This window comes from Littorina saxatilis, linkage group LG6 (genome assembly GCF_037325665.1).
Source record: "Littorina saxatilis isolate snail1 linkage group LG6, US_GU_Lsax_2.0, whole genome shotgun sequence".
NCBI classification, from domain to species: Eukaryota; Metazoa; Mollusca; class Gastropoda; order Littorinimorpha; family Littorinidae; genus Littorina; species Littorina saxatilis.
The window spans coordinates 15,012,130-15,033,844 of NC_090250.1; the positions used below are offsets into that span (position 1 = coordinate 15,012,130).

Here is a 21,715-nt window from a genome sequence, read left to right on the forward strand (position 1 = left end):
GCTAAACTTCCCCGAAGACCCGAGCGTGACCCGTATCGTCTCCGCGAAGCATGCGAACATTATATTCGACCTATTTTCTTTAATGCTGAGCGCTTTTTTCAAGTAAACATATCTGTATATTTTGGAATTCAGGAGAAGACGAGGAATACAATGTTTAAATCTGTAAGTGAAAATTTGATTTTAATGACAACTTTAATAAGCAAACTACTTTACAAAATGTTAAGCTTCCGAGCTGAAATTCAGTCCCATAGTCCGGACTTCGTCGAAGATTGCTTGACCTAAATTTCAATTAATATGATTAAAAAATGAGGGCGTGACAGTGCTGCCTCAACTTTCACAAAAAGCCGAATATGACGTCATCAAAGAAACTTTTCGAAGAAAAGAAAAAAAATATCTGAGGATACTATACCCAGGTACTCTCATGTGAAATTTCATGAAGATCGGTCCATTAGTTTTCTCTAAATCGCTCCACACACACACACACACACACACACACACACACACACACACACACACACACACACACACACACACACACACACATACATACACACAAACACACATACACCACCACCCTCGTCTCGATTCCCCCTCTATGTTAAGGCTTTAAGTCAAAACTTGACTAAATGTAAAAACAAGACTTTAATCCTTAAAAGAAAAAAGAAAAATATTAAGATTTAAACAAAAATGGTACTACTGAGTAAATTTTATGTTGTTTTTTACCTTGTTAGTGGAAACAAACATTCTCTTTTTTGCTGTTTGGGAAGACACGACAAAATAATGCAGCGTGCCCGTTCAATCAGTAAGGCATTAACATGTGTACACTACATTGGGGTGTGCACGTTAAAGATCCCACGATTGACAAAAGGGTCTTTCCTGGCAAAATTGTATAGGCAAAAAATGTCCACCAAAATACCCGTGTGACTTGGAATAATAGGCCGTGAAAAGTAGGATATGCGCCGAAATGGCTGCGATCTGCTGGCCGATGTGAATGCGTGATGTATTGTGTAAAAAATTCCATCTCACACGGCATAAATAAATCCCTGCGCCTTGAATATGTGCGCGATATAAATTGCATAAAAAAAATATTAAAAAATAAATCAATAAATCCCTGCGCTTAGAACTGTACCCACGGAATACGCGCGATATAAGCCTCATAACATCAACAAACGTACGTGGTGTCTGTTTCTATTGCTGTACATATGTTGAGGCATTCACCGGTGGCACAGAAAAAAACACCACAGAAAACTGAATTATTCCTCTTACTTTGACTTAAAGGTCCACCCCACCTCAGATCTGGCCAGACTTGTGCATGGGATAAGACAATCCCTTCACTTGGTCACATACCCAAAATTAACACCCTGAGTGTTTGCTGTGGGTGAGTTGGATTTTATTTATTAATTAATTTTCGGAAAAAGACACCAATAACTTTCACGAAATAATTCTTAGAAAAATTACCACTGTGCACAGCCAGCACCCAGGCTGTTCGTTGTTGTTATGTGACCAAGTGGAGAGATGGTCTAATCTCATGTAAAAGCCTAACCAGATCTGAAACGGCGTGGCGAACTGTTTTAACGAGGCGGAGTGGGCCTTTAATGCTTTTCATTACTTTTTTTATTTTCATTTTCATTTCCATTACTTTTTGTCCCATCGCTGGGAAATTCGGGTCGTTACCTCCCAGTGGAAAGCTAGCAGCAACAGAGTCTGGCTTCCCAGGTGTCTGCGTGTTTAGGTGTAATCAGTCACCTGCACTTATGGCAGAATGATCAAGATCTTCTACGTGCCCCAGTGGTGACACGGGAGTGCAACATGGATACCGTCTCTGAGTCTGCACATAAAATTGACCCGTGTCCATCCCGGCCTGGATTCGAACCTGCGACCTTAGGATCACAAGTCCAGTGCTCTACCAACTGAGCTACCCACAATGTCGGGGTACGAAAATGGGTGCAATAATTTTCATTTTTTGACATTTGTATTTGCCTTACCTAGCCTACTCCTGCTTCGAACTGTCCGGCAACGGCGCCTTGTCGAGTACGGCCGAAGGAGGAGGAGGACGCCATCCCGAGAAGTACGTGCAACATCTGAGGGTGCACAACGGCGGCCTGATTCGGGAGAACGCCCGCCTCTTGCTGGGCCTCGACCTGCTGAACCAGAGCCCAGACAGATCTGCGGACGAGGTCATCTGCCACTGCTTCGCTCTCAGCGACGAGAACTTTGCCAGGCACTATCCAACTGCTGGTAATGTATAACGATACGGATGAGGATAAGGATTAAGATATCATAATTGTAGCCCTGTGAGGTTACCCTCGTGGAAATTCGGGCTGCTTTCACACCAAGGAAAGCGATCTGCCTGCCATACAGTACGTCGCAACTCTTTTTTTTCTTCCCCCCCTCCCCCCCCCCCCCCCATGTATGTGAGTGTTTATATTTCCAAGCCCTTATCTTTTGCTGTGAACTTGGGGATCTTTATCGTGCGTATGCGTGCACATGGGGTGTTCGGACACCGAAGAGAGCGTGCACAAAGTTGACTCTTGGAAATCAATCAATCGCAGATCGTGGTTAATTCGTGTCACAGGTCAGTAAGATGATGACAATTTCAAAATCAAAGAATAAATTGCTGTCAAGTTATCAGCATCAAACACGTCTCTCGCACTGTATATTCTCTTTAATGAAAGCACTACGAGCAAAAATGGAACTTCTTTCAAAGTAAAAAGCAAAACAATCAACAACAACTGAGAGAGAGAGAGAGAGAGAGAGAGAGAGAGAGAGAGAGAGAGAGAGAGAGAGAGAGAGAGAGAGGGGGGGGAGAGAAAGACAGAGCGAGAGAGATGGAGGGCGAGAGAGACAGAGAGAGAGAGAGAGAGACAGAGAGACAGACAGACAGACAGACAGACAGACAGAGAGACAGACAGACAGACAGACAGACAGAGACAGACAGACAGGCACACAAACAGAGAGAGAAAAACACCGAGATAGAGAGAGTGAAGGAGAATCTATTCCTGTTGGCGTAAAATTAAAAACCTCATCATTGTGTCGTTGACTGAAATGGAGGAAGTAAAAATGTGATATGTACGTGATAATGTTCGCAGTCAGAGGGTCCCGTCTTCGTGCTACACTGAACAAAATGAGAGAGGATGCCAGGTCACGTCAGCGGAGTCATTCTCTGCCAGGTAGTTTTTGTCTTCGTCTCTTTTTCTTCTTTTTTTTTTAAATGAAAAGACCAACAAATACTTTACTCGCGTGTGAACGAAGAATACGGAACGAATAACAAAAACGTTTCAAGCCTTAGGTCTTCTTCTGGCACACAAAACAAAGTAGAAAAAAGAAGAATAGAACAGGTAATAGAACAGAAAGAAGACCTACAGATGTAACGATTTTATTTGTTGTTGTATAGTTCACGTCTATTTGTATTCTACTTTGTGTGTATTTTTTCGATTTGCTTACTGTTTTGTGAAATATTCGTTCGTTATGTCAATCGTAGTCATGAGTATCTGTAATGGCGTTAATGAAAGGACATTTTTGGTGATCTTATATGTTGAGTAGTGTTTCATCACTACCAAGCTAACAAAAACGTGAGCCCAAAACAACTAAGTTTTATATAGTAATTGCTCTATTTCTAAAAGTCAGTCGATTGTTTATTATAATCTAAAAAAAAATTAAAAAACAATTATGATGATATCCTCGACATGTCAAATGAAAAGTAAAGAAATATAGAAAAGTGATTTATCATTATTATTATTATTAATGATCGATTGTGTTTCCTTCAGCACACCTACAAAATCTGGCGTTCAGGAGGAGCGGACGTCCGGAAAAAAACAACGGCCCTTCGTGCAGCAACAACAACGAGCTCTACATCCACAGGGAAAGCATCCCAGAGTTTACTCCAACAGCTTTACGCATCGATCCCTTCTGCGCAGACAACCTGAAAGTCCAAAGAGGCGGTCCTGGCTCCAGGCATAAAAACACTCCTCCGGTGGAGACTCGTCTAGCCAGAGGCGGTCTGGGCGACCCCTTGGGGGGCATCAAGGCAGATTATCCTGCTTCTGATTTTCCTCGACGCCGTCATATTTCTTCGCCGTCTGCTCGACCGACGTCGCATCTGTCTGGCAACAGACGCGCGCAGGCTAAAGTTGAAAGCGGTCGACCTCAAGGTCGGTCGACGGACAACTCGTACCAGGAGGTTCCCTACATGGTGTCGCATTACCCCTACAACTGGGCAACCTCCAACAACTCGTCCATCCACATCGATCCGCTCGACCATGCAGACCGAGGCGGCGGGGTAGGGTTTCTGCCCGAGGAAGACGAAGAAGGCGGGGTGGTGTACAGAAAACACCGGCTTGTCCCAGGGAATTCCAAAGACTTAGACGTGACCGGAGTCGGAGTGAAAGGTCCGCGGATATCGTACTCCAGGTCTCCCGCTTCTGTGTCCAAGCAGGCCCGCTTCGTGGACACAGGGGACATGTGTGAGTCTCTAGACCTCCAGTCTTCCCTGGAACCCACCGGCAAGTTCGGAGCCAAGTTCTCATCCAGGAAAGGAACAACGTTTCCCTTTACTCGCTTTGGCTCGGCTGAAAGAGGGCTCTCACCAGCTGATTCGAAGAGGATGGCGGAAAGAAGTAGTGGAAGAAGGCTGTCGTTTGGGAGTCAAGGCCCGAGGTGGAAACCAAGTTCCTCAGCAGTCAGCCTAGCTTCGCTCAAAAGGTCCGGCAGTACAATTCCAAGTTCTGCCCCTTTCATCATTCGGAGGGCCAGAAGCCCAGAGAAGAAAAGCGTGACGTTCAGTGGAATGCCGATCGTATCGCCAGAACGGGAGAGGAGGGGGAGGAGTAGCAGGAGTCCCGCAGGTCACCAGTTCGAGAAACCTAGACCCATGTACTACAAAGCTCCAGTAGAAAAACGCGAGCACCTCTGGTCCGGAGAGGAGTCTAACGAAGAAGACGATCTTTGCCTACCTCGGCACAGCAGCCACAAGAAAGATCGTTCTCAAAGCAGAGAGAGGTCTTCTGCACGAAGGTTTCATGAGAGGTCTCCTGCACGAAGGTTCAATGAGAGGTCTCCTGAACAAAGGTTCCTTGAGAGTACTCCTGAACGAAGATTCAATGAGAGGTCTCCTCCACGAAGGTTTCATGAGAGGTCTCCGGTGCATCGGTCCTGTGAAAGGTCTCTGCCTCCCAGCTTTGGGAGAACATCGCCAGTGTCACACAGACTCAACAGATCTCGCAGCGAAGACTTTTCGTCTTCATGTACAGGTCATCTCGATTTGAATCAAAGTCGCAACGAGCTGCTAAAACTTCGAGAAAGGCTTCGAGAAGACGAGCTTCTGTCCAACTACGATATTCATTGCAAGAAACGAAGCACGTTTTCCCCTGACAACCTGGACAAACTACGTCCGTTTGAACCCTCCAACACCATCATCATCAATCCACGCAACAGTGACTTGGACAGGTCTCCTGACTCGTCCAACCGGGCAAAGAATAGGAAGCAGCCGACAACGTTCAGCTCCCTTCCGATCAGCGTGCGAGCATCCACTTCCACTTCATCGTTGCGTGACTTGTCACCCCGAAAAGAAAGGGAGAAACCATTTAGGACAGTTTCGACGACAAAAATTGCACCATCGGCTGATGCTTATCTAGATGATTCCAAGACACACAGGTACCCAACGCAGAGACAACGAAGACATACTTCACCACGTGAACAACCGATGCGATCCAAGGAGTTGCTCCAAAGTACGCCTCCACCTCACGTCGACTACACAGCGCCACCATACGCAGAATCGGCACACGACGAGAACGTTAATCGACACATGGAGGAATACGCGTCCTCTGAGCACACAGACCCAGCCACCGATTCTACGACACACAGGTACCCAACGCAGAGACAACGAAGCAATACTTCACCACGTGAACAACCGAAGCGATCCAAGGAATTTCTCCAAAGAACGCCTCCACCTCACGTTTACTACGAAGCGCCACCATACGCAGAAACGGCACAGGATGAGAACGTTAATCGACACATGGAGGAACACGCGTCCTCTGAGTACACAGATCAGGGCGCCGAGGTTCCATTTCTTGAACGTTTGATGACATTGGAAGACGAGGAAAACAATATACTCGCAGAGCTTTTAGAAGAGAAACGCCAGCTGGACCTAAAATACACAAGAGATTCTTCTCCCAGGCAGAACTTGTCGCCTCGATCGTTGCCAACACCGATTCATTATCCAGAAGAACCGGTGGATAGACGGCGATATTCCCTCTCAAACCCGACCGATGGACGACCACATTCCCTCTCAAATCCGACCGAGGGACGACGCTTTCCCATCTCAAACCCGACCGATAGACGGCGCTCTTCCCTCTCAGACCCGACCGATGGACGACGCTCTTCCCTCTTAAACCCGACCGATGAACGGCGCTCTTCCCTCTCAAACCCGACCGATCGACGACGCTCTTCCCTCTCAAACCCGACCGATGGACGGCGCTCTTCCCTCTCAAACCCGACCGATGGACGGCGCTCTTCCCTCTCAAACCCGACCGATGGACGGCGCTCTTCCATCTTAAACCCGACCGATGTACAACGACCTTCCCTCTCAAACCCGACCGATGGACGGAGTTCTTCCCTCTCAGACCCATGCTTTCCACACTGCTCCAGGGTCACCAGCCCTCCGAACAACGAGCCTTCAGGCTTTACGGACTACAACAATCACCACGGCCCCAAAAGAAATGCTGCAGGCTTTACGGACTACAACAATCACCACAGCCCCAAAAGCAATGCTGCAGGCTTTACGGAATACACCAGTCTCCACAGCCCCAACAGAAATGCTGCAGTCTTTATGGAATACAACAGTCACCACAGCCCCGAAACACAGGCTGGCGGCTCTATGGAATACAACAGTCACCACAGCTCCGAAAGAAATGCTGCAGGCTTTGTGGAATACAACAGACACCACAGCCCCAAAAGAAATGCTGCAGGCTTTACGGAATACAACAGTCACCACAGCCCCGAAAGAAATGCTGCAGGCTTTGTGGAATACAACAGTCACCACAGCCCCAAAAGAAATGCTGCAGGCTCTATAGAATACAACAGTCACCACAGCCCCAAAACACATGCTGGCGGCTCTATGGAATACAACAGTCACCACTACCCCGAAAGAAATGCTGCAGGCTCTATGGAATACAACAGTCACCACAGCCCCCAAACAAATGCTGCAGGCTTTGTGGAATACAACAGTCACCACAGCCCCAAAAGAAATGCTACAGGCTTTGATGAATACAACAGTCACAACAGCCCTAAAAGAAATGCTACAGGCTCTATGGAATACAACAGTCACCACAGCCCCCAAACAAATGCTGCAGGCTTTACGGAATACAACAGTCACCACAGTCGCGAAAGAAATGCTGCAGGCTTTGTGGAATACAACAGTCACCACAGCCCCAAAAGAAATGCTGCAGCCTTTATGGAATACAACAGTCACAACAGCCCCAAAAGAAATGCTACAGGCTCTATGGAATACAACAGTCACCACAGCCCCCAAACAAATGCTGCAGGCTTTACGGAATACAACAGTCACCACAGTCGCGAAAGAAATGCTGCAGGCTTTGTGGAATACAACAGTCACCACAGCCCCAAAAGAAATGCTGCAGCCTTTATGGAATACAACAGTCACCACAGCCCCGAAAGAAATGCTGCAGGCTTTGTGGAATACAACAGTCACCTCAGCCTCAAAAGAAATGCTGCAGGCTTTACGGAATACAACAGTCACCACAGCCCCAACAGAAATGCTGCAGGCTCTATGGAATACAACAGTCACCACAGCCCCCAAACAAATGCTGCAGGTTTTACGAAATACAACAGTCACCACAGCCCCGAAAGAAACGCTGCAGGCTCTATGGAATACAACAGTCACCACAGCCCCCAAACAAATGCTGCGGGCTTTACGGAATACAACAGTCACCACAGCCCCCCAAAAAATGCTGCAGGCTTTACAAAATACACCAGTCACCACAGCCCCAAAAGAAATGCTGCAGGCTTTACGGAATACAACAGTCACCACATCCCTCAAACAAATGCTGCAGGCTTTACGGAATACAACAGTCACCACAGCCCCCAAAGAAACGCTTCAAGCTCTGCCATTGACGACGAGAACACGTGTAAAAGGCTGCTGAACCCCGTGGACGAACTGCGACTGAGGACGGACAGGCTTCACAAGGAGACTGGCAAAAGCAGGGAATGCAGACAGCACCGGAGCAGCGTCCAAGAGGCTGCCCTGGAACGAGCCTGCAAAGGCGCCTATGACAACTTGGGTACACCGCTAGTGTGTCCAGGTAAGAGTGATGTTATCGTGAGAAGCTCATAATTATAAACAGGCACTCTACGTAGAGGTTACATGCCGAGTCTCAGTGATTATTAAAAATAATGGTCGAAGTTAGCGGATCATGAAAAATGCGAGCTTTAGCGAGCTTTTTCATGACCGCGAACTGAGACCCTTATTTTTTATAATCACTGAGACGAGGTGTGTAACCTCTTTATTCCTCCTTTCTTCAGTTATTCAAAGAAAAGAGGAGGTTTTTTGCGAAAGTTTGATCGAATCCTATTCACTCAACCAGTCAACCTGCGCAGGCGATCGATTAATGCGCGGTTGTATAGTTCCGTGCAAATCATTCCATTCTGTTAACACTTCTTGTCAGTTTTCCTATTTTGGACTAAAATCAAGTACACAGATATGCTGTTATTCTGCTGTGGCAGCAAATGCAGATATTGTGTGTTCTGTATATGTTTTGGTATCGCTTAGGATAATGTTCTTTCGTCAAATGGGACTAGCAGACGAACTTTTGCACCCGTGTTCCAACGTTAAAAACTGTATGAAGTTCAGTTTTCTGGGGAAAATAGTGTATGAAACCGCTTTATGTTGTTTAAATTGATGAGATGTGTGCATTTGGTTGCGTGTGATCCGTTTATTAAATGAAATATTATTGAAAACTGACCGTCGGATTGCAGTCTGTTGTCGGAAACTGAGTGAAAAGAAGGGGAACTACTCTTGTCGCTAGACAAAGTATGAGTTACTTGCCTTGCGGGAAATTGCTTGTGATGAACGTTTGAGCACGGCAGATCTTGATTCAGAAAACAACCGAACTCATGGATTTTATATGGAGATTCATGTGTTCAGGCCTGTAGTTGTTAATTTAAATGCGGTATGTTTGTATTGTTTGCTCCAGAGATGTATACTTCGTACATTAGAGCGTTCGGAACTTTTCAGTCGCAAAAAGTAGTACCGAAACAGAACAACTTCTCAACCCATTGCACTATCGAGGATTCAGGCTGTTGCTGGGTCGTTATTTGTTTGGTTGCTGGGTCATTATCGAAAAATAACTACCCCTACAAGTTTACAGAGGTAAAGAAGCAGGGGGGGGGGGGGGAATAAATTGAAGTATTCCACTTGTGAGCCCACTTTCTCTAACCAGTTTTGAACACAGCGTGTCATAGTTATGCTAACTAAAGTAGCACATATGATGGCTACCACGAGTGTTCAAAAGATTTCTATAGTGTCTACGAGATGTGCTATAATGGCTAGTAGAACTATGTTCAATATCACACGAAATGAGCTATAATGGTTAGTAGAACTATGTTCTATTTCACACGATATGTGCTATAATGGCTAGTAGAACTATGTTCTATATCACATGATATGTGCTATAATGGCTAGTAGAACTATGTTCTATATCACATGATATGTGCTATAATGGCTAGTAGAACTATGTTCTATATTACACTGTGTTCAGAACTGCTTGCAGAAAGCGTGCGCAAGAGTGTGCATGTTGTAAAATGTAATATTGCTATTTCATATGTTACGTGGATTTCCATTGGTCAATAATTAGGCAAAACTGAGCTCAGTGCAAAAGTGATATCGACGACATTTCCGTCGATATCAGTTTTGATATCGACGACCTCTTTATTGCTTCCCCACTTCAAAAACAGAAACACCTACATTTAAAAACAAACACATATATATGAAAATGTAATTATCCCAGAATTTAGTTGAGCAAGTGACTAAAGACTTTTTGAAAGAAAAGACATTTTGAAATACTGAAAAGTACAAGAAAAGAGTGAACAAAAAGAAATAATAATCAGAGGGAGGGATATGGAACAGCCAAAACTGAGACAAATACTTTTGTAATTTCTTTACAGTAAATACATAATGTCCAGAGAATTAGCAATATATCTAACATTGACTGACTGTGTGACGATATCTTCGGTTATTGGTCTGTTTCGACAGTGATATCACAATCTCGACCGCCGGTCTCGATTTTGATATCACTGTCTCAACAGACCATAGCAGAAGTCCGTCAATATTGGGTAATCCATGCCATTGCATAAATTGTGTAGGTACCCTGTGAAAACAGTTCTGCTTACTAACTCAGATCAGCCCGGGATTGTATTTTTGTTTGTTTGTTTGTTTGTTTGTTTGTTTGTTTGTTTGTTTGTTTGCTTAACGCCCAGCCGACCACGAAGAGCCATATCAGGGCGGTGCTGCTTTGACATATAACGTGAGCCACACATAAGACAGAAGTCGCAGCACAGGCTTCATGTCTCACCCAGTCACATTATTCTGACACCGGACCAACCAGTCCTAGCACTAAGCCCATAATGCCAGACGCCAGGCGGAGCAGCCACTAGATTGCCAATTTTAAAGTCTTAGGTATGACCCGGCCGGGGTTCGAACCCACGACCTCCCGATCACGGGGCGGACGCCTTACCACTAGGCCAACCGTGCCGGTGTAACACGAAATTTTTACTCCACGAAAAATTTACTCCGGAGTAAATATTTCGTACGAAATTCTTACTCCGAGTACACTTTTCGTACGAGAAAAGAACTCCCCAAGGCACGAAAAAATGACTCCCTCCACGAAATTTTTACTCCCCATTTTTTTTACTTCCAGTAAAAATCTCGTACGCAAAAATGGAATGCGGGCGAAGGGATAATGCCAGTAAGTGATCTCGCGCACACGAATGTCGCGCTACCCTCCTTCCACCCCTTCCACCACCAAGACTAACAGGGGACAAGGGAGTAACAATTTCGTACACCTGGCATGGGAAGTTAAATTGCTTGTGTTGGGGTGAAGTAATTTATTCGTTATTTATTCGTCAGGGGAGTAACATTTTTGTACGAAATGTTTACTCGGAACTCACCTGTCTTGGGGAGTAATTTTCTCGTGCAATGGGGGAGTGCTTTTTTCGTAAAGGGAGTAACTTTTTCGTACGAAATGTTTACTCCGGAGTAAAAATCTCGTGGGAGTAATTTTCTCGTGTTACACCGGTCCGGGATTGTACATGAAGTAAGGTTATGCATCCCTCCGCTTGGACACGTACCACGAATCAACATTCTGACTTTTTCCTGTGCAGACTTGGGATGTTTTGATGGACAAAAATAAGGAAATTGACGAAAGAGACTTTTGATAAATTAATTCATTAAACAAATCGCTCTGTGCACATCTGCGCGGTTTACTTTTGATTTGAATGCCTGGCCCGATCTGAGACGGCGAGTCGAATCGTTTAAAAAGGACGGACTGGGCTTTCTGAAATTGCGTTAATCATCATTTCATGTTCAATCGAATTTGCTTATTTCCATGAAGTTAGTTTGCTTGTTTCGAGGGACTGACTGAAATCAAGGCTTCACACGTCGACCACACGTCTATATTGCTATTACATATATGTTACGTAGACTTCCATTGGTCGATTGGGCAAAACTGCATGAGCTCGATCATTGCAAAAGTAATATCGACGACATTTCCGTCGATATCAGTTTTGATATCGACGACCTCTTTATTGCTTCCCCACTTCAAAAACAAAGATACCTAAATTTAAAAACAGAAAAATATAATAATGTAATTATCCCAGGATTTAGTTGAGCAAGTGACTAATTACTCTTTGAAAGAAAAGACATTTGAAAGTACAAGAAAAGAGTGAACAAAAAGAAATAATAATCAGAGGGAGGGATATGGAACAGCCAAAACTGAGACATATACTTTTGTAATTTCTTTACAGTGAATACAAAATGTCCCGAGAAATAGCAATATATCTAACATTGACGGGCTGTGTGATGACATTTTCTGCTATTCGTCTGTTGAGACAGTGAGGTCGAGACTTAGATATCACTGTCTCAACAGACCAATAGCAGAAAATATCATCACACAATCCGTCAAATTTGGGTAATATTGTCAGCCGAGACAGTGAGACTAATGATATTGTCTTCTCCAGGTCCTCCTGAAATCAAGTCGAAACCATACTGTCAAGCTCAGTTGAACCTTATCCTAACGAGTATGTGCTGTTCATCTATAGTGTACATTTGCGAGGTTGTTGATCTTGTGTCCACTCAATTTTGGTCAATTTCAAACAGGTATTTAGTTGTTCATGAAGAATCCGTGGATTGTTTAGAGACTGCAATTTCAAAGGAGTAACCTTTATTCATTTATCTTTATTATATGTTTTGCCAGCAACGAGATCACACCACCATTCCAAGAAGAACCAAAATGGCAACTCCCATCGATATACACCTGTTCCAGGATGGATATCGATGTTGAGCCATGAAGTCCCGATGAAGAGGGAAGATTTGGATGTACATGAACTATCAGAATCTACGCATAAAAAGCTTGAAGAACTGACCGGAAAAGCAGAGGCGGCTAGAAAGGCGTATTACGACGCCCCTGCTGCTCTACTGGGAGAAGTGGCATTTCAGCTTGAACGACGAATTATACGCCAGGTGCGTTGAGCGCTTTGGGGGAAGCACATTAGCTTCTAGTGAAAACATTTCACAACTTTTTGTTTCAAAGGTGTATTTTGTTGTTTGCTGTTTAGTTGATTTTAACCTTCATTTCTTCTCTCCGGTATTTTTTGGTTTGGTTGTTTGGTTGGTTTTTGTTTGTTTGTTTGTTTGTTTGTTAAGAAGCTGTGGTTCAATTCTAGTTCACAATCATGAATGCATCAGTGAAAAAGCTCTCTGGGAAGTGGATGTATAGTATTTGTAAATTCTGTAAGATAAACGATACGTGCTGATAGTATAACAATTAAGCGTTTAATAATTCCGATTTAGGTGTGAATATGGCCGGAACTTCTTTTTGTCTGTTAAAGGTATTCCATGAAAAAAAATCATCAACTTCAAACAAGACCGATAACACAGGAGACAATCGATTCGACAACAACGACACACGTCATCGATTTTACGGGTAAGCTTTCTTTGATATTTACATCCGTATTTTTCAAGGATACAGTGTAACTTTTCTTTTCAGAAGTCAGGTCTAAAAAAGGAGTAAGTCTTAAAATGGAGGTAATTTTATAGACACCATGCACACATTGAAAATGTTTGAAAAGCTAAAAACAGGAGGTCTTGGAAGGGGGTTTTTACGCATGCACGCACGCACGCACACAAACACACACACACACACACACACACACACACACACACACACACACACACACACACACACACACACAAACACAAACACACACACACACAACGTCTCTTGAAGCGTATTGGAAACACGCACACACCCCAAAGGAGAAAATATGTTTTCTAAATAAATCGTTCCTTTTCCTTTTGACTAAGCATAGTATTTTACTCGTCTGTAGAAGTTGCTTGTTGTTCTTTAAAGAGGGACATTGTTGGCCTCAAAAAGAACAGTTTTCCTTTTAACTTTCCAACTTTTGTTCGCTCTGTTATACCATTAGACGCTTCATGGTAGAGTGTTGGCCTTGAGAGGGGCATTTTTATGTGATCTGTTCATGTAGAAGAACAATGGTGACTATAATACGTATACGCTTGATAGCGATAAATAAAAAGACCAAACAATACTGTACTCACGTGTGAACGAAGAATACGGAACGAATAACAACAACGTAACCGTTTCAATCCTATGGTCTTCTTCAGGTACATAAACAAAGTAGAACAAAGTGAAGGAACGAGACAATTGAACATAAAAACAAGTCGCGTAAGGCGAAAATACAATATTTAGTCAAGTAGCTGTCGAACTCACAGAATGAAACTGAACGCAACGCAACGCAGCAAGACCGTATACTCGTAGCATCGTCACTCCACCGCCCGTGGCAAAGGCAGTGCACGTGGAATTGACAAGAAGAGCGGGGTATTCGTTGCGCTGAGAAGGATAGCACGCTTTTCTGTACCTCTCTTCGTTTTAACTTTCTGAGCGTGTTTTTAATCCAAACATATCATATCTATATATTTTTGGAATCAGGAACCGACAAGGAATAAGATGAAAGTGTTTTTAAATTGATTTCGAAAAAAAATTTTTGATAATAATTTTTATATATTTAATTTTTAGAGCTTGTTTTTAATCCGAATATAACATATTTATATGTTTTTGGAATCAGCAAATGATGGAGAATACGGTAAACGTAAATTTGGATCGTTTTATAAATTTTTGAGTCACTTGAGAAAAAGTGACTCTATGTAATCGGTCAGTGTTAGTCTGTCCGGCCGGCCGGCCGTCCGGCCGGCCGGCCGGCCGTCCGTAGACACCACCTTAACGTTGGACTTTTCTCGGAAACTATCAAAGCGATCGGGCTCATATTTTGTTTAGTCGTGACCTCCAATGACCTCTACACTTTAACGATGGTTTCGTTGACCTTTGACCTTTTTCAAGGTCACAGGTCAGCGTCAAAGGAAAAATTAGACATTTTATATCTTTGACAAAGTATCTCGGAAACTATCAAAGCGATCGGGCTCATATTTTGTTTAGTCGTGACCTCCAATGACCTCTACACTTTAACGATGGTTTCGTTGACCTTTGACCTTTTTCAAGGTCACAGGTCAGCGTCAAAGAAAAAATTAGACATTTTATATCTTTGACAAAGTTCATCGGATGTGATTGAAACTTTGTAGGATTATTCTTTACATCAAAGTATTTACATCTGTAGCCTTTTACGAACGTTATCAGAAAAACAAGGGAGATAACTAGCCTTTTCTGTTCGGCAACACACAACTTAACGTTGGGCTTTTCTCGGAAACTATAAAAGTGACCGGGCTCAAATTTTATGTGAACGTGACTCATTGTGTTGTGAATAGCAATTTCTTCCTGTCCATCTGATGCCTCATATAATATTCAGAACTGCGAAAGTGACTCGATCGAGCGTTTGCTCTTCTTGTTATTTTTTTTTACAATTTTCCGATTTTTAATGACCAAAGTCATTAATTAATTTTTAAGCCACCAAGCTGAAATGCAATACCGAACCCCGGGCTTCGTCGAAGAGTACTTGACCAAAATTTCAACCAATTTGGTTGAAAAATGAGGGCGTGACAGTGCCGCCTCAACTTTCACGAAAAGCCGGATATGACGTCATCAAAGACATTTATCAAAAAAATGAAAAAAACATTCGGGGATTTCATACCCAGGAACTCTCATGTCAAATTTCATAAAGATCGGTCCAGTAGTTTAGTCTGAATCGCTCTACACACACACACACACACACACACAGACACACACACGCACACACACACGCACATACACCACGACCCTCGTTTCGATTCCCCCTCGATGTTAAAATATTTAGTCAAAACTTGACTAAATATAAAAAACAAGTCGCGTAAGGCGAAATTACTACATTTAGTCAAGCTGTGGAACTCACAGAATGAAACTGAACGTAGTCCGCCGCTAGTGCAAAAGGCAGTGAAAGTGACGAGCCTGTTTGGCGCGGTAGCGGTTGCGCTGTGCTTCATAGCACGCTTTACTGTACCTCTCTTCGTTTTAACTTTCTGAGCGTGTTTTTAATCCAAACATATCATATCTATATGTTTTTGGAATCAGGAACCGACAAGAAATAAGATGAAAGTGTTTTTAAATTGATTTCAAAAATTTTATTTTGATCATAATTTTTATATTTTTAATTTTCAGAGCTGGTTTTTAATTCAAATATAACATATTTATATCTTTTTGGAATCAAGAAATGATGAAGAATAAGATGAACGTAAATTTGGATCGTTTTATAAAAAAATATATTTTTTAAAATGTTCAGATTTGTAATGACCAAAGTCATTAATTAATTTTTAAGCCACCAAGCTGAAATGCAATACCGAAGTCCGGCCTTCGTCGAAGATTGCATGGCCAAAATTTCAATCAATTTGATTGAAAAATGAGGGTGTGACAGTGCCGCCTTAACTTTTACAAAAAGCCGGATATGACGTCATCAAAGACATTTATTGAAAAAAAGAAAACAACGTCCGGGGATATCATTCCCAGGAACTCTCATGTCAAATGTCATAAAGATCGGCCAGTAGTTTAGTCTGAATCGCTCTACACACACACACACACACGCACAGACACACAGACACAGACACACACACACAGACAGACAGACAGACACACACACACACACACACACACACACACACACACACACACACACATACACCACGACCCTCGTCTCGATTCCCCCTCTACGTTAAAACATTTAGTCAAAACTTGACTAAATGTAAAAAGAACTACAGATATATAGCTTTTTATCTGTTCATGTTTTGCTTGCTATTTTTTTACCATTAGACGCTCCTTGGTAGATTATTGACCTCGAGAGGGGTCGGGTTTCTTGTATCTGTTCATGTTGTGCTTGTTTTGTATGACCATTAGACGCTTCTTGGTAGATTATTGACCTCGAGAGGGGTCGGGTTTCTTGTATCTGTTCATGTTGTGCTTGCTCTGTTTTACCATTAGACGCTTCGTGGTAGAGTGTGGACCTCGAGAGGGGTAGGTTTTCTTGTATCATTTCTTGTTTTGCTTGGTCTGTATGACCATTCGATACTTCATGGTAGATTGTTAACCTCGAGAGGGGTAGGTTTTCTTGTATCTTTCCATGTTTTGCTTGCTCTGTATGGCCATCAAATGCTTCATGACAGGTTTACAGTGCTCAACATTCCTGAGAAAATACGCGCAGAGACCCGCGAACCCAGGACATTGAAACGCAACTGTGCACGTGAAGCAGTCCTGCTACGTCGCTTCCAGGACGTCATCACCTTCCTGAGGGACAATTGTCAATACTTGTAAGTGTTGTTTGTTCCTTCATGTGCTGAACCCCCCTCCACCCGGGTCGCTTCCTCCCAGTGGAAAGCTAGTAGCAACAGAGTCGCGCTACCCCAAAGTCAAGGGATCTATTAGATTTTCCCCCATTTTTTTTTTGGTCATTACTTTATTGTCCCATCGCTTGGAAATTCGGGTCGCTTCCTCCCAGTGGAAAGCTAGCAGCAACAGAGTCGCGCTACCCCAAAGTCAAGGGATTTATTAGAATTTTGTTTGCTTTCTTTGTTATGTTAAAAATCGTAATATTGTACCTATCCGGCCCAAACCACCCCCTTCACCCATCATAGAGACTCTAAACAACAAATATTAATAATAATAAAAGGCATGTATTACTTTGTGAAATGCGATACTTTTTACATTTTCACAAATCGCGGTTTAGGTTCGACGTAATTTGTAACAAGTATTTACATGTGTACAAATCACGGGTTAACAACTGTGCATGTGAGGCGGTCGTGCTACGTCGCTTCCAGGGCGTCATTACCTTCCTCAGGGATAGTTGTTAATACTTATAAGTAGGATTCATTATCAGAATCAAAAAACCAAGAAAGGCATGTTGTTGGAACGCTTAATTATTGACAAAACAAAACGTTACAATCACAGATATATCGACCCAGCGGCCTAATAAGTACACAGACAGACACTAATTAGACAAAATGTGTCTGTGAAAATGTAGAACATTTAAAAAAAATGAACATGTTTTTTTTTGTTTTTTTTGGTGGTTTTTTTTTACAAAATTTTAATCAATCAATAAACACGTGATAACAAACATGGTAACTGTATGTTTTCTGTTTGTGCACATAATTTCTCATTTACATGCTTTATCTTAAATCAGAGACAATCAACAATTTGTTTCTAATTAATAAAACGTCAGACTAACGAAATCTCAAAACAACATGATTTCCAAAAATAATTTCCAGTGTTGATCGTGAATCGGTTTTTTTAAAAATGCTTACGCACATCTTTGCGATTAAAATAATATGATTAATCTTCTTCATATTTTTGCTGTTACTTTTAATACCAAAAAGCACATCTGTAACATTCAACCTAATTCTTTCGCCAATGTTTACTAATATGTACATTTCAATATATTTCCAAAACCTGAGCACGGTTGGGCATTCAAAGAAAAAATGCTCCAATACATCAAGTTTATCCTCACAATATGTACAGTTTTTATCAGCCTTCACTTTCATTTTACACAATAAAATATTAGTTGGATAAATGTTTTGCAATATTTTCCAATGCAGTACACGTAATCGAACTTCACTAGTGACAGTGGCTGATAAGTTCCAATTCTTTTCGTCAATTTCAAATCCTAACTTTCTTCTCCAAAATCCTTCTGAACAGGGTGGGCTGTATTTTTTTCCTACGAGAATCTTTCGAATTTCTTTTACTGATCTCACTTTTTTTCCACAAAAGGTCGGAATGTCACAGACTGAACAATTTACATCGTCTATAGCTACATTTCCTAAAAGGAGATGTACAGCTGTACGAACAACATTGTACTCAAGCAATCTATTTGCAGTGTAGCCAGTTCTTTCACACACTTCTTCATAGGTAGCAAAACGTCCATTCTCATTGAAAAATGAACATGTTAAAAATATTTAGAAATTTTGTCAGATAAGTTTTGTCTAATTAGTGTTTGTCTGTGCAGACCGCTGGGTCAATATGTCTGTGCAGACCGCTGGGTCAATATGTCTGTGCAGACCGCTGGGTCAATATGTCTGTGCAGACCGTTGGGTCAATATGTCTGTGCAGACCGCTGGGTCAATATGTCTGTGCAGACCGCTGGGTCAATATGTCTGTGCAGACCGCTGGCTCAATATGTCTGTGCAGACCGTTGGGTCAATATGTCTGTGCAGACCGCTGGGTCAATATGTCTGTGCAGACCGTTGGGTCAATATGTCTGTGCAGACCGCTGGGTCAATATGTCTGTGCAGACCGCTGGGTCAATATGTCTGTGCAGACCGCTGGGTCAATATGTCTGTGCAGACCGCTGGGTCAATATGTCTGTGCAGACCGTTGGGTCAATATGTCTGTGCAGACCGCTGGGTCAATATGTCTGTGCAGACCGCTGGGTCAATATGTCTGTGCAGACCGTTGGGTCAATATGTCTGTGCAGACCGTTGGGTCAATATGTCTGTGAACTTAAGTTTTGTTTTGTCAATCATTAAACGTTCCAACAACATACCTTTCTTGTTTTTTTATTCAGAATTTTGGAGCGTTGGCAGTCTATAGTCTATTTGTTTTTGGATTAGAATTTATCATGCAAGCAGGGCTCCACAAACCGCGCGTCCCTGCGTTCTATACCCTCTGGAAGGCCATTCATTCCCCGTACCGTATGCAACAACAAATAGCTTCATTGTACGTGAGGTTTTACAGTGGGACGAAAAACACAGACACTCTGAAATTGAAATTCACAAAAGTATGTTCCCATCGTCAGAATCGACAAAAAAGAAGAGCAGCTAAATGAAATTGTATCAAACATACATCATTTAGAAAAGATTTCAACACAAGTGAAAATTTAAAGCAAAATAATGCTAATGACAAATGCCTTCTCCTCCTGCACGTACACAGCACGCTCAAGACATCACCAACCATCCATAATTATATTCCTTCTCACACCCATGCACAGAAGAAGTGACACGCAGTCACAAGTCACGTGACTGCTCAGGACATAACTTTAATCCTTCCTGATGATTATTAACATGTCAGTGTAAATACACCAACAATCTGTGTCAGCACACAAGCGTATGCATGCATGTAGGGCGGATCGTTTATATTTAAACACAATTTCAATGAAAAAATGCTTTTTTGTGTTTTCAAGACAAACCAAGAAGATACCAGCATTATCGCCATTTTTCTTCGAATCATTACATTGTAAGACCAGTTAAAATGAAAGCATCTTCGCCTTTTCTCTTTTAATCATTTAACTACAATTAATTTTGTCAGGACAAATTGCTTCTTTCTTTTCAAGACAAGTCAAAAAGATGTATATTCTCGCAATTTTTCTTTTAATCATTTATATTTAAACACCATTAATATTATAAGGAAAAATGGCTTCTTTCTTTTTTCAAGACAAGTCAAAAAGATAGCATATCCTCGCCATTTTTCTTTCACCTTTTTTCTCCTAAACCAGTGTTCACAAGCACGGGAAACTCTGCCAGGATCTGATTAACAAACACGGACTGTTCAACCAACCGCCGGATGTGGCCACGATCACCAGACTCGGTCTAGACGACTTCCGCTCTGTGCGCAACCACGTGATCAAGTTGTCTGATAAAGAGGAACGCCAAGACATGCTAGTGATCGTCGACTGTCTTCGTGCGCTCGCTTTGAAGGAGGATAAACCTATCTTGTCATTTGAGTGACTTCACAGACACACGCTTTTTATTTTTTTTATTTTTTATTTTTTTTTTGGGGGGGGGTCTTCTTTTTCTTTCTCTCTGACTAATATGAAAAGAAAGTGTGGAAGAGGCTACATATCCATAGAGGGTCACCTTTTTTGCATTGACTGTGGAATGTCCATAACCTTGATTAATTTAAGAAAGAGGGAGAAATATAAACGACACTACTACGCATACTCTTTCTCTGCCTCTCTCTCTCTGTGTCTACTCTCACCCACCCTCCCCCACCCTCTCTCCCTTTCTCTCTCTCTCTCTCTCTCTCCCCCTCCTCTCTCTCTCTCTCCCCTCTCTCTCTCCCTCTCTCTCTCCCTCTCTCTCTCTCCCTCTCTCTCTCTCTCCCTCTCCCTCTCCCTCTCTCTCTCTCCCTCTCTCTCTCTCCCTCCATCTATCCCTCTCTCTCTCTCTTTCTCTCTCTCTCTCTCCCTCTCTCTCTCTCCCTCCATCCCTCTCTCTCTCTCTCTTCTCTCTCTCTCTCTCTCCCTCTCTCTCTCCCTCTCTCTCTCTCTCTCTCTCTCCCTCCCTCCATCCCTCTCTCTCCCTCTCTCTCTCTCTCTCTCTCTCTCTCTCTCTCTCTCTTTCTCTCTCTTTCTCTCACTCTCACGCCGTCTACCACCATTGTACATACACAATCCAGACTGACTGTTTCAGACAGTGAATAAAAGAACCAGAGGGAACGAGACCCACATATTTACGTCCAACATTAACAGGTACAAAATCATTCTGTCACAATAAGATCGTAAAATGGACAGAAAGGTTGCATGGACAAACACGATTTCTTGACACCATAAAAGCTCTTGTGCAAAATCTGCTGATAAAGATGCGTGCGAAAGGCTGACTTATTTTTTCCAAGTGAATTGCATTGTTCAATGACATATCATGAGATGAAGGAAGAGAATAAAATTAATCATTGTTCACTTAGTTTTGTTCACCTCAACAGTCTTACAGGCGTCTCACGATTTGTTATAAATGTTGTGTGCGTGTCTACGTCCTGTAAAACAAGGAATTGTGAAAAGATGTAGGAATTATTTAAAGTACGGATCCTCGCATGTATGCGTGTGCTGACACTAATTAAGAGAGTGAGAGAAAAAAAAAAGCTGTTGACGTATGGAAGAAAGAGAGAGAAAGGGAGTGAGAGAGATATAGAGAGACAGAGAGAAGGGCCACGCGAGCTAACAAAATATCTGAAAAGAATGCAAAAATCTAAGAGAAAAATACTTTCTTATTGTCTTGTTTTTCTTG

At 42.5% G+C, this 21,715-nt stretch overlaps 1 protein-coding gene across 2 annotated transcripts in view; it reads left to right on the forward strand.

Moving 5' to 3' along the window:
* LOC138968593 (uncharacterized) overlaps positions 1-20,728 on the forward strand; it is a 27,676-nt gene extending 6,948 nt beyond the window's left edge. For both annotated transcript variants that reach the window (XM_070341185.1, XM_070341186.1), the window contains exons 2-8: positions 1,990-2,238; positions 3,090-3,170; positions 3,768-8,318; positions 12,486-12,751; positions 13,120-13,214; positions 16,892-17,035; positions 20,209-20,728. In XM_070341185.1, the coding sequence (XP_070197286.1) occupies positions 1,990-2,238; positions 3,090-3,170; positions 3,768-8,318; positions 12,486-12,751; positions 13,120-13,214; positions 16,892-17,035; positions 20,209-20,440 (5,618 nt within the window). In that variant the 3' untranslated portion in view covers positions 20,441-20,728. The remainder of the gene's footprint in view (positions 1-1,989; positions 2,239-3,089; positions 3,171-3,767; positions 8,319-12,485; positions 12,752-13,119; positions 13,215-16,891; positions 17,036-20,208) is intronic.
* The last annotated feature ends 987 nt before the right edge of the window (positions 20,729-21,715 follow it).